The sequence below is a fragment of the Leptinotarsa decemlineata genome, unplaced genomic scaffold (assembly GCF_025532065.1).
Source record: "Leptinotarsa decemlineata unplaced genomic scaffold, Ldec_3_MD MMD2_tig00000035_RagTag_RagTag, whole genome shotgun sequence".
Taxonomy (NCBI): Eukaryota; Metazoa; Arthropoda; class Insecta; order Coleoptera; family Chrysomelidae; genus Leptinotarsa; species Leptinotarsa decemlineata.
This window is the reverse complement of record NW_027412540.1, coordinates 12,916,035-12,929,882: the sequence shown is the minus strand read 5'-3', so window position 1 is coordinate 12,929,882 and position 13,848 is coordinate 12,916,035. Positions and strand designations below refer to the sequence as shown.

The 13,848-nt window shown below is 33.7% G+C and overlaps 1 protein-coding gene across 4 annotated transcripts in view; it reads right to left on the bottom strand.

The window, feature by feature from the left end:
* LOC111510524 (uncharacterized) overlaps nt 1–13,848 on the bottom strand; it is a 57,655-nt gene that overhangs the window by 12,375 nt on the left and 31,432 nt on the right. For all 4 annotated transcript variants that reach the window (XM_074171915.1, XM_074171916.1, XM_074171917.1 and 1 more), the window contains 6 exons: nt 11,579–12,004; nt 6,215–6,474; nt 3,018–3,171; nt 2,698–2,930; nt 2,492–2,638; nt 864–1,444 (listed from right to left, as the gene is read on the bottom strand). In XM_074171915.1, coding sequence (XP_074028016.1) covers nt 864–1,444; nt 2,492–2,638; nt 2,698–2,930; nt 3,018–3,171; nt 6,215–6,474; nt 11,579–12,004 — 1,801 coding nt within the window. The remainder of the gene's footprint in view (nt 1–863; nt 1,445–2,491; nt 2,639–2,697; nt 2,931–3,017; nt 3,172–6,214; nt 6,475–11,578; nt 12,005–13,848) is intronic.

The window sequence follows — 13,848 nt, the reverse complement described above, 5'->3', positions numbered from 1 at the left end:
AGAATACTGGTAAAACAGATGGAGACCAATCAGTATTTTGTTTATTACGGTTTTGTACCTGAGTTTCTTTCATCTGATTTACATCAATTACTTTCGTTAGCATCTTTTAGTATTTTGGAGTCGATTGTCATGCAGATAGCTACTGGAGAATAAATAAATTTTTTTCATAAACTACACCTTACGATTTGATCTCCAAAAACTTTATTTTTGAAAAATATCACAATGTGTGCTAATGTGTTAGCGAAACTTGTCATAATATTATAAAAAAATAAAGTGTTTATATCAAACAAAGTGTGTTTTAAATCATAATATACAACTTGGAACAAATAAAAAGGAAAATGGAACTGTTTTCAGTACAATAAAAAACATTATCCTGAGAAAATAGCATCACTATCTATTTCTACATTTCTCGATGCTTATTAGGGATTCATGATGCTTAGTGACATTCATCATTATGATATAAGAAATGCAGCTCTCATAGCATCTGAATTTGTACGATTGACGAAGAGCTAATATTCTATAAATAATTATGGACCTAGGTTTTATAATAAGCTTCCTTTACATTTGAAGGTGACCATATTATAATTTTTAAACTAAAATTAAACATAAACTTATACCGGAAAGTTATTACTCAATCAACGAATTTTTTTAATGGTGATCTTGATGTTACTGAATGGAATTTGATTATCTTTAGTTGAATAATTTTACCTTAATTTATTTATAGAGTTCTGTACTTTTGTCTTGTTTGATTTATTTCAACTGTAATTTGTATGTTACTTCAAATGTATTTTTCTATTAAAATACCATATTGATAAAATCTTCGATAAGAAACATAAATAAATATCTATCTATTATGAACTTACCTTTAATTGGAGAAGTCACTCTGCTGTCCAACTTTTTGGGTGAACTCGTTCGACTATCTACCTTCAGCGGAGAACTGGCCCTGCTATCTGTTTTTTTCGAAACAACAGTTAACGGAGCTTCCTTCTTACCTTTGCTAGGATTTCTAGAAATGGTTACAGGAGGCTTTCTGGATGGAATGGGCTTTGACACCGTGGTTTGAACAGGAGGTTTGACATTAATTGGTTTTGGCGGAGCCCTCACTTGGGTCTTGGTCGTGGTTTTGGACGCAGCAGACTTTGCCGTACTGGCAGCAGTAGGTTGTGTTAAGGTACTTCGGCGGTGTGTGGATGGACTTGGAGGCACCTGGGGTGCCTTGGCAGCGAGCAAGAGACTTCGCCGAAGAGATGGGCTGGCGGTTGAAGTGTGTAAACGACCTTGTTGATTGATACCTGGACTGGAGTTTCTGGACGAATCAGAAGAACTTAGTAGAGGACTGTGGATGTTGAGTTTAGATGTTGAGGAGGGTTTTCTAGCTGAAGGAGTAGCACGAGGTAGACGACTCGAAGGTTCCATGCTGGGAGTTAGTTCCTTGATTCGTGTTCTGAAAAAAAAATAAGAATGGCGATAAAATATTCGAAAGTCGCAAGTGAAAAGTTATTATTTGCACGCCCGTGAGCTATGAAACATTGATCTAAACATGCCTTTACTTTCTCGAAGTTTATGGTAATCATATGACAGCTAAAAGTGAAGTTGAAGTAAATCCCCACGCCCATTTCAACTCTACTAAATCTTTTGAGTTTACGCAAAAGAGTACTTGTATTGCGATAAGACTGATTGTTTGTTAGATAAATGGAAATTATCAGAAATATTCTTGAAGAGACAGAGGTGAGGTTCCTTTGCATAGAAGCAAATCACCCATTTTTCAGTAATTATTGCCGACAAATTATTTTGGTAAAAATGATACTTTGTATTATTCTCCCAAAATATGATGTTTGTATGTAAAATGAACTGCTGAATCTAAAAATGTATAAATATTCTGTATTTTCCATTTGAAATTTAAATGTTGGAGTAATTTTCTATAATACTGGTAATGCTACAAAAATATTTTTAATCCAATCAACCCAAATTGTGATACCGATTGAACAACCAAAATTCTACATCGATATCAGGAGAGACAAAAAAAGTTAAAGGGGCGATACATATATAGACAGGATAGTGACATTATATTATAGGAAACACATATTTGATGCCAATGTCACATTTACAATAATTCTAAGAACCTTTCTTGTTTACTGAAAATGCTTGCTGCTCCAGAAGAATTCCCCTATAGTGTCACTCCATATTTGAGATGAGAATGAAAAAGTGAAAAGTAACTTGTCTTCATCTTTTCAGGCAAAATTTTATATTTACATATATAACAGAACTTTTTTGTTAATATTTTTTACAGATTCAAAATCAGAGAGATAGTCAGTAATTCTCCACTTTTAAAATTGAAAATTGTTTCATTATGATAAGTGACTCACCAGCCGATAATAAATACTATGGGAAATACTCCATCAACATGTACACATGAATTTATTTCAATTAGATCTAGATTGCAAATCTGAGAATGCATGATGAATTTTGTGGATGACTCCCAAGAACTTACCTTAATGGTGTGTCAAGTCGTAACCAGGCATTGCTTCTAATCAACCTGTCTGCTTGTCCGACAAGACACTGTTCTAAATGTACCTTAACTTTATTCAGTAAGTCTGCAAATGGTCTGCTCCAGTTTTGATCTAGCATTTTGCAACATCTACAAAACACCAATTGGAATTAGTCAAAATATCCTTGATTAAATCAGATCTTGTTCACCTAGAATAACTACGACATGCTTGTTCTACTCCTAAATTCTTAGCTGCCATCAACATTCTCTCTTCAATCTGACAAATGCCAAATCCTAATCCTGTATCCAAATTCACAACGTATTGTGAACTCAACACTGATGCAAAATGCTGCCGGTGATAGAGGTGACAGGCGTCAGTTAGTTGCAATACTAATTGAGTCACTGGTTCTGCCCAACGCATCGTTGGAAGAGTTGCGAGAACCTGAAACAGAAAATGTTTCAAGAAAAATGTCTTAAATTACCTCCCACTCGGCTCATAAAAATGCATGTTTAAACGACATATTCTTACCTTGTCACAAGACAAAATAGTTTCCAATACTCTATCAGGAGTCATGTGGACCACATGCTGCTGATAACACTTCTCTCTCAATTCCCTGGGAAGACTGGCAAAAGCTCTACTCGGCCAAACACGCACAAAATGTTGGGTGATCCATTGCAAGCATCTAATGTTTCCAAAAACATTTTTATTAATAACAATTACACTAAGATGGAAAAAATTATCAGTTTGTTATTTTGGATAACAATAGTTAACAATGATCTTTCAATAATATATAATGAAAATTTTGTGTTCTAACAAATTTTGATTTTTAATTTGTATTTTCATGATATTGAGTTGTTTCATTTTATTTTGTACACATCAGGATATGTTCCTGTGAATGCAACTGAAATGATATAAAAACTATTATCAACGTCCAAAAAATTAATTATTAACGTAAATGTATCTGTTCAGTAGTCGTTATTACTTTAAACAAAAAAATTTCTCAATATTGGTATGGTATCATCTGAATTACAAGACATTTTTGTTACAATGAACTTATTGGATGTCTATTATTATCAAAAATGTTCCAGCAGAGTTTTTAAAATTAAAGGTGTTTGGGAACCATGGTATCAAAGCGTTGAAGGTTATTCAGTTCAGTAAAAGAAGACATTTGTGTGCAAGAATACATGTCCAAAAATATTTCCTCAAGACACTATTTATGTGCAAAAAATGTGTTATATTGAGTTTATTTTATTATAATCTTTCGTAACATAAACATAATAGCACTACTGTTACTGTTCAAAATCGATTATCGAATTTTTAGCCAAAGCTTTGGAAATGATGAATACTGTTCAAGCAGGCGCATTCAAGCATAGAAAACAGTTACACTGCAGACCAATCAGAACTATGTAGCAAAAGTGCTGACCAATCAGGAGTGGGCATTTGCACGGACACACCGCCATCGCCCCCATCACCATCCCCACCAACTCTCTGAAATTATAAATACGAGTGAACACGTAGCTCGCCAGTCAGTCGTTGCTGAGACTTCGAGATTAAACCTTCGTCCTTGCAGTCGAAGCATATACCAATGATGATGTCTGCCGCGTTAGAGGACGAAACGTTTGGTACTTAAGGTTCCATTCGATCACGGCTTACCATACCGGATTTTGTTCATTATTATCGTAACTGTGGTCGTGAAAACTTATGTTATTATTTGAAAAATATATTTTAAACATTTACTATAGTGTTATCATCTACACAAATTTAAATAAAATACACTGAAACTCGAAACAAGACATTTATGAAGCTATCCATCTTAAAGCTATATAGGCGACAGCTGATTAACGGAAAAACAGATTTTAAACAGATTTTTTCAAACGAAGTGGCTTAGAGAAACGTTTTTAAATATAGATTTGGAAAATTTTTGAAGTTATTTTAGTTTCCTTATCTCATATAAAAATAACTCTTATAGTACATAATAACTCAAACTGCAGAAGAAAAATATAATTGAACGGTTTATTGTCTTGAAGAAATATAATTTACACAATCTTAGTTATTTGTATTGAATAGCACTCTTAGTGACCAAGATTTTGATGTAATTTTTTAAAAAAGGTTATTTTTCAATGGTTAGCATTTCATGAAAAGGTGAGATGTACTCCCATATGATAGTAGGGAAGATGACATTTTTTATATTGTATTTTCAATATTTCCAAATCACAATATTTTCGGTAATTCAGTAATATTTAAATATATCATGAGACTATTGCTCATCTAAATAATGTAATAGAAATATTTTTTACCACCTTTGTGAGCAAACTCAAAAAACAATTTAATTCTTTTGCTACTGCTACATGTAAGTTCATATCTTTCAGCAGTGTAAAAGATGTAAATTTGATAACACAACTGTATATTTATTGGATTCGTCCCATTTGTAGTCCTTTCAAAATAAATGAACAATTAATTAATTTTTTGTAATCGCCCTAGAAGGCACAATGTGAGCAAGTTGGTGTTCAGCCTTTCATATTTTCACGAAACTTCATGTGAGGATAATGTAAGAGAACTCTCAGAAATAATGATCTGTTTCACATTTCCTTCCATCATGCAAACTATGGAATGCACTCTTTTATTGATCTTTCACTCAGAATGTTCAATGAAAAAAATTTACATCTAGAGATCACAGGTATAGGCCTGTCAAAATTCAAATGTCTTCTGAGGGCAATTTGAAAATTAATCAACAAATTCTTAATGTTCACTTATTACTTATATTATTCTCGTCATTTATCTCTGTAATTTGAATTGTATAATCTATAATTCTGTTTATCTTTGTGCTTTTACTTTGAATCTCACTTACACTGTTCTTAAGTTTTTAAATTGAATATGAATATTTGTTATATTTGATACTTGTAAAGGTTGATCCCGTGCAATGAATAAATAAATAAATTCTAGATTGAAGATACACGTGCTTTTGAAATTCTATGCACAGATGAATACCAGCTATTTCCAGAACACATTTCTCACAAGTGCTATAAACCGCTTTTACCATAATTGTACCGCCGTGCTCGTCACTCAATAAATACATTTAACAAAAAAGGCAGAGATTCTAGCCTGTCACGAATAGAACTCATTTTTTTTTTCATAATACCAAAGCTACACCCACACACAGTTTCTGTTTGTTATTCTGCCATGAGATACATGAAGAATTTCAACATAAACAATTTGGTTTGAACAGTCGATGAAAACAAGCAATTTTTGAATTTTTTGAAAGCCTGTACCATATGAGTCAATGGCCCCTACACCGCATTTGCTTGGTTCAATGCGACATGACACCGTTTGCTTTTGAAAGCATTTTTTTGTTGTATCAATCATTCAAACCGAATTAGGTACGAGACGATGTAATGAATCCTCCTCCTCTTTATTTTTGAAAGGGAGAAGGTCGGACAAAATTTGCGTGAAAAGGTATAATCTTTAGATTATACCCGCCCCAATTTGTCGCTGTGGCGTAAATAACAATCTTTTGATGCGACGCTAAAAACCAACAAATGGTGGTTCAATTTATACAGTTATGAGTGTCAAAGTGGTAAAGATAAAAATGCAGCAGAACTCCATTTCTACTAACCGTAACATATTGTGTTCGCACTTGATACAAATAGATATGGGCCTTGAAAATGAAAAAAAATTAAATACCATTTAGTGCGTTAACAAGGTCCTTCACAATAAAATGTACATACCTTTGATATAGATCATCCAGACCATAAGCAGCAGACAAAGGCAGTACTTCCAGGACCCCAGTGCAACATCCAGCGCAAGGCTTGTGGAAATTGTGGCAGTGTCTCTGCTTTAAAGCATGTTCAACTACCTCTTTCAATCCTTCGAGTCCCAGCATATCAGCGAGAGAAGCGAGTTCGACAAGACTGATGGAATCCGGAACATGGGCCGCACCGCTGTAGATATGGCAAAGGGCAAAGTAGATGGACTCGTATGAGAACCCCTATAGAAATAATAAATGTATAGTTTTATTATTCGTAATTACTGGAAACTACGAAATTTTTTAACAAGGTATCAGTCATTACAGAATAAAAATAGTAAAGTAAAGCCCTGGATAACATAAAGACTGATTATCTCCCATTCTTATATACTACAGGGTGTAACTATATAAGTGTAAAACATTTAAGGAGGTGATTCCTCATCGAAAAAAAGATAGGATCTTTCATATAAAGAAATTTCATTGGAACATCCCTTGTTAAGATACAGCCCCTTGAAGGGGGTACATAAAATTTGTATAACAATTTTTTTCACAAGCACTAAAAAAATTACAATATTGAAATTAACCTGACGTTTTGTACTACTTACCAAAACGACACTTAGCCAGAAATTTATTTGGTTTACCTCATGGTTGTAAGGAGTGGAAAACTCAACCCCTAAAATTTATTTCCAATGTAACTTTTTGTTTTATTATTTGTTTACTGTTTAAAAATTTATTTCCGATAGCCTGTTTCATTCTAAACAAAAAATGTCTCGTCTCTTGGGTTTTTTACTCAAAATAAACCAGTTGGCAGCAAATCATTATTTTAGGAACAACTTCAGAGATACATCGTAATAAATGCGAAAATACGAAACTAATCTATCTAGTAGGTCGCTATTAGCGATAGTGACAATTAAATTGATATGATGCTGTCATTTTCTGAATTTTCGAAATTGAATTAATACTAATTGTGTGTTGTTGTTCTGTTCTTAATTTGTTACTTTAATAATTCACTTGTTATTAAAATGGCATACACAAATGAGGAAATGGCTGATATGCATTACGTTTACGGTCTGTCGCAGGGGAATGGGTTAGAAGCTTCTAGAAAATATGCTGGAATGTATTCTTAACGGCAGCATCCTTCACATAGAATATTTGCTCGACTTCATCAATGATTACGAGAATATGGTTCATTCGACAAAAGAACGCAGGATTGTGGTCGCCATCGAGAAGTACGAACACCACAGCTTGAGGAAGCAGTACTTAATTTTATTGAAAAACAACCTACTACCAGTACTGGAAAGATTGCTTTTCAGCTAAATGTTGATCATATGACGGTATTTCGAATTTTAAAGGAACAACTCTTATACCCTTACCATCTGCAACGAGTACAGGCACTGTTACCCCAAGACTTTCCGAACCGTCTTGAATTTTGCAATTGGATGCTGGAAATGATTAGAAGAAATTGTGACTTTCTGAAGACGATAGAATGCACAGACGAATGTAGTTTTTCTCGGGACAAGATTATTAATTTTCATAATTACCACATATGGGCTGATGAAAACTCTCATACTATTGTCGAAACTAACCATCAAGAACAGTTTATTCTTAACGTGAGGCTCGGAGTTATTGGCTATAGATAGATAGATACATTTATTTCAACAGTACTCTGCTTTTTATAATCATTCACAAGAGTGGCAGAATATTTTTGTCTGAGAAATACGTCAAAAGGAAAATTGTAAAAATATCAAATATGTGTACATATAAATCCAAAAATGAAGCATTCAAAATGAATAACTTCAAGTTTTAAACACGATCACAAACATATTAAAATGTGCGTCATATTACGCATGATTACTGAAAGTAGAGATAATTTCTATAAATACATAGCGCAATTTTGAATAAAATTTGGTTCATAAATTTCCACAGGCCAGAAAATATTCATCAGTATTGTAGGGCTCTAGATTATATAAGAATTTTCTTACAGATTTCAGAAATCTGTTAGCAACAACAATATCTTTTATGTTTTTCGGAAGATTATTATAAAATTTCATTCCAGCATATATAGTGCTACGTTCATATAGGGATTTTGAATGGATGGGACATGAGAAGTTTTTTTGTCTTCTCTCGTAAATATGCGTTTTACGATGTATACCAAAATGGTCTGGATGATTGCTAATAAATTTTATTGATTCATATATATATATATATAGATTGCTGACACACTAAGTAGTTTGTTGAACTAAAAGGCTCCTCTGCAGAAATCTCTTGTATTTATATTAAAGATTATTCTGATAATTTTTTTGACATAGGAAAACTCTATTAAACCCATGACTTGAGCCCCAGATGATTATCCCTTGTCTCATAGCGGAGTAAAAATTCGCATAATATACTGTAACTAGTGCTTCAAGATCAACATTTTTTTTTAGAACTCTCATGGCGTATGTTACAGAGGATAGTTTATGGCAAAGGTTGTCTATTTGACTACTCCAACTTAAAGTGTCATCAATGTATATGCCTAGAAACTTCATTGAAGTATTACAAATGATTTTTTGATTGTGCATAATTATGTTTTGTGGTGTTTCTATACTGTTATTGACTTTGAACATGATACAATTTGTTTTTTCATCGTTCAGAACTAACTTATTCTCTAAAAAATAATCTTTGAATTGTTCTATTATTTTGCTACCCTTTTTTATAATATCAGGTAAGTTCGCACCTGTTAATAGAAGATTGGTATCATCAGCATAATTGATCATGTGAGCAGTATCTGCTATAACCTCATTAATATCGTTGATAAATATAATAAATAATATTGGACCGAGAATACTACCCTGTGGGACACCCATAGACACATCTAAAGCATCAGATCTTGCCGTTTTGTCTTTTCGATTGAGTTCTACTACTTGCTCTCTATTTTTCAAATATGAATTGAACCAGTCGTACGATTTTCCACGAATTACATATTTATAGAGTTTCCATAATAAAATGTCATGATCTATGCAATCGAAGGCTTCAGATAAATCCATAAAAACTCCACATGATAGATCTCCTTTGTCCATTTCTTGTAGGACTTCATTGCTGAGATACATCAAAACAGTTTCAATTGACTTATTTTTCAGATCCATGCTGGTTATTAGAAAACATTTTGAAGTTTGTAAAAAATTTTACTAATCGATTTACCATTGCTATTTCAAAAATTTTTGATATACATGTTAAAAGACTGATTGGCCTGAAGTTGGAAATGTCAGACTTATCCCCTTTTTTATGAAGTGGTTTCACTATCGCTATCTTCAGTTCATCTGGAGAAACTGGATGATTTAACTGGGCCTCATTTTCTACCTCCTCGATTAAATGATGAGGCATACGTACAATTTTTAAGAGAAGTGCATCCAGTACTGCTGGAGGAAGTTCCTTTGGGCGTCAGAAGGGATATGTTTTTTATACGTGATGGGGCTCCCGTCCATTTTAGTCAAGTAGCACGTCAGCATTTAACTGTTCGCGATGTGGAGGACTTAAGAAACCGCATCATCGATGTGTGCAAGGTAATCAGAGAGACTCCAGGAATATTTGACCGAATACGAGGCTCCATGCGCCGACGTCTAGATGCATGCGTAATGTCTGAAGGTAGACATATTGAACATTTACTATGATTTCTACATGTAGTGTGTTTTGTTATTAATAAATTAGTTTTGTTTATTACCCTTTAATCGTTTAATGCAGGTAGTAACTACAAAATAAACATAAATCCAGTTCGCATTTATGACGATGTATCTCCGTAGTTGTTCCTAAAATAATTTTTTGCTGCGAAATGGTTTATTTTGGGCAAAAAACCCAAGAAACATTTTTTGTTTAGAATGAAACCGGCTATCGGAAATACATTTTTGAATGGTAAACAAATAATAAGACAAAAAGTTACATTGGAAATAAATTTTAGGGGTTGCGTTTTCCACCCCTTACAACCATGGGGTAAACCAAATAAATTACTGGCTAAGTGTCTTTTTGGTAGTACAAAACGTTAGGTTAATTTCAATATTGTAACTTTTTCAGTGCTTGTGAAACAAATTGTTATATAAATTTATGTACCCCCTTCATCCCTGTATCTCAACAAGGGATGCTCCAATGAAATTTTTTTATATGAAAGATCCTATCTTTTTCTCGATGAGGAATCACCTCTTTAAATGTTTTACACTTATTCAGTTACACCATGTATATATAATGTGCATCCATAAAGTAATGCACAAATTGATAATTAGCTAAATAAACAACTTTATTAAAAAAATCACGAAACAGATTGATTTTTGATGTAGGTACAGTTCTTTTTAAATGATAATTCAATTTACCTGCTCTAAAAAAAAAAATCTCAGATTTGTTATTTAACCATTTCCTCCTCTTTTTGAATATTTTTTCAAATTTGATAAATGTTAAATAGTTTTTGAGGTATTAGTAAAATACCAAACCACATTTTTCTTTCAGGTAATTGTTTATAACTTTTGAAATTTTTGCAAACAGCACTTGAACTGAACTAATGGCATTTTCAGAAATTGTCGACTCTATTGATTTTAATATACAGATCAGATCTCCTTATATTGTAGTATTGAACCCCGTTTACAAGAAGTGTTTCTTCGAATATTACGAAATGAAATTCATCACTTTTTATTTAGCAAGACTCTTAGATCGTTCACCGTTTTCTAGGACGCTATTACACACGTCGTCTGATAATTTCTATCAATAGATAGTGAAACACTTTCGAACATTTAGATAAATGTCAATCAACCTAAAAGAGAAATTGCGATAAAAAGTAAATTGCGTTAAAAAGTAAATTGCGTTTATTCGAAAATTGTGTGGCAAGCCTCAGGATGTAACATAAGTGATGACTTAAATTTCAATCGGTAATTCGTTGTCATATTTAATGAGAAAAGGTTCATGTAAATATACATTCAAACTTGCTTTGGGTATATATGTTGTTTTTCATTGATTACTCGGGAATTTTGGATCGACTATATGAAAAGTGAATGAGAAAACTTAGAGTGTCAGCATTGCCTCGAGCAAGTCAGTCTGGCCAAATACGCTCGACTGAGAAAAACGGCCATATAAATTAAGGAAGAAGAAGAAGAGGGTAACTTCAGGGTGTCGGTTTTTCGTGACGGCGTGCGCGCGCTTCGTAAAAGTTTACTATTATTAGTTTTCCCAAACACTACAAAAGATGTATAACTTATTTTTTCATCTCGGCATTAATGCATTGATAAAATCCCGCATATATGGATTGGTAAAATAAATGAATGGCTAACAAACAAATTGAATCGAATTGAAAACGATAAAAATACATAATTAATAAAATGAAACTCACCTGCATGGAAATGATATTTCCGCTTTTCTCCAACCAATTTCCACTCAAAAGCGCAGCAAAATACTGACATCTCGAAGCCAAAATACACTTGTGTGCCTTCAGCTTGCGCCCCTCGACTTCCACGACGACATCCGGTCCGATTTCTTCCAGGAACATGCGCAACAGGTCCGTTCCCAATTTCCGGACGCATTTTTTTGGCTGAGATACCTCCGGTGGCAGAGAAACATCCGAATCCGAATTAGTTCCACTGTTTTCTGCCTCCAAGGGGTGAGGGGCCGTCCGATAACCCATCGAATGTGACATGAGAAAGGGGCTCTCCACCCACGAGCTCTCGGGGATGGAGCGACTCATTCGGGTGACAAAGTTGAGGTCCACTCGAGGTTTCTGACATTCCAAATCTGATAGCTTCACGAACTGCGGACAGGTCTGCAAAACGATAGCCATTTTTGGATCAACTCTACACAAAAACACACAACTACTGAAGTAAGATATCTTCGAATTGTTCAACAATCGGTGTTTGATAAGAACTTAACATCACTAGCCTGACAAAATTTTCCTGCACATCGACGAAGTCAATACTGCATTTTTTATCTGAACGTTCAATGTTTATTTTAACGTAATAAATGTCGTTTGCATAGTCTATTAGCGGTTTAGCTAATGGAAGTTTCACTTTTTTCGCGGTATGATTATAGAGGTATTATTTGATAAGTTTCTTTTCGGAACGAATATATGGTATTGTGAATTAACGCCGTGGGTATTATATAATTACGAAATAATCGAAACCGAATGTGTTCGAATGAAATTAATCATTTTATATTTTATTTATTCCCTCATTCATATGACAATACTAAAGGATGACTAAAAATGATAATTTTTGCAATAAGTATAGTCGAAGTAAACGGTATTGTGCACACTTAAGTTGTCGGCACTCTCAAAGGCCAAAAAAAACCAATACATAGAAATGAACCGGCTGCGAAATAGTCCACGTGGACTGAAGAATTGGCGGTTGGTATTGGATAATTTTTACTAACTGAGTTTTATGATTGGCTGAAGAGTCATAAAATTGAATTTGAAGTCATGTTACGGTGACGAATAGAAATCGGGAATGCGGTGATGGTTATCGCTGTCGTGTTCAGTTCAGGAACTGATCGCGATTTGAGCGTTGAAATTTGATATTGGTGCAGTTATAATTACTTATTTTTGTTATCTGTTTAAAATGTGGCGTCCTTGGACAAGTACTAATAGTGATAAAGAGTGTGATAACAACGCAAACTTTTTCCACTGTAGTGATTCCAGTAGCGATAGTGAACAATGCGACAAAGAAATACCACTGAATAAGATTCGGATGCACTTGAATATTGACATACAAAGAGTATGTTTCAACGTATATAAGAATTTACTTCTCAAGTTTGGTTTCGAGAGAAACAAACTATTAGAAGCAACATCAGATTTGACAGAAATTCCTTACTCAACTGTACGTAAAATAGTCAAAAACAAACCTTATGAACGCAAGATGCGATGTGATAAAGGATTACCAAAACCTTTAGATGTCCATCTAATAAAATCATTGAAAAAAACAATATACGACTGTTACAAAAGCAATGAGATTCCTACAACTGAAAGCATAAGGAAGAAATTTAATACTTCCGGCCATAACGTGAGCTGTGACAAAACTCTTCAGAATTGGATAAAGAAATTAGGATTTAGATTTAAAATAATAAACAAACGTCAAGCAGTTATGGAAAGCAGAAGAATAGTGGAATTGTTCAACATGTACTTAAAACAAATAACTAAATATAACACATGGATCAATAAGTCCCGAGACTAACAATGAAAACAACATTTTTTTTACAAAATTTTTTTTTATTCATCAACATAATCTCCTTTTAGGGTGATACAATGGTTCCAACGCTTTTCCAATTTTTCAATACCATGTTTATAAAAAAAATGTATCTTTCGCTTCAAAATAAGTTTCAGTTTCAGCGATGACCTCCTCATTTGAGCCAAATCTTTTTCCCTGGAGAATTTTTTTAAGATCAGCAAAGAGCCAGTAGTCACTGGGGGCTAAATCTGGTGAGTATGGGGGGTGGGGAAGCAGATCAAAGCCCAATTCGTTTAATTTTGCCATTGTTTTCATCGATCTGTGGCAAGGTGCATTGTCTTGGTGAAAAAGGATTTTTTTCTCTGCATGTGCGGTCGTTTTTTTGCGATTTCCTCCTTCAAACGTACCAGTAAGTCAATATACTAATCACTGTTGATCGATTTACCTT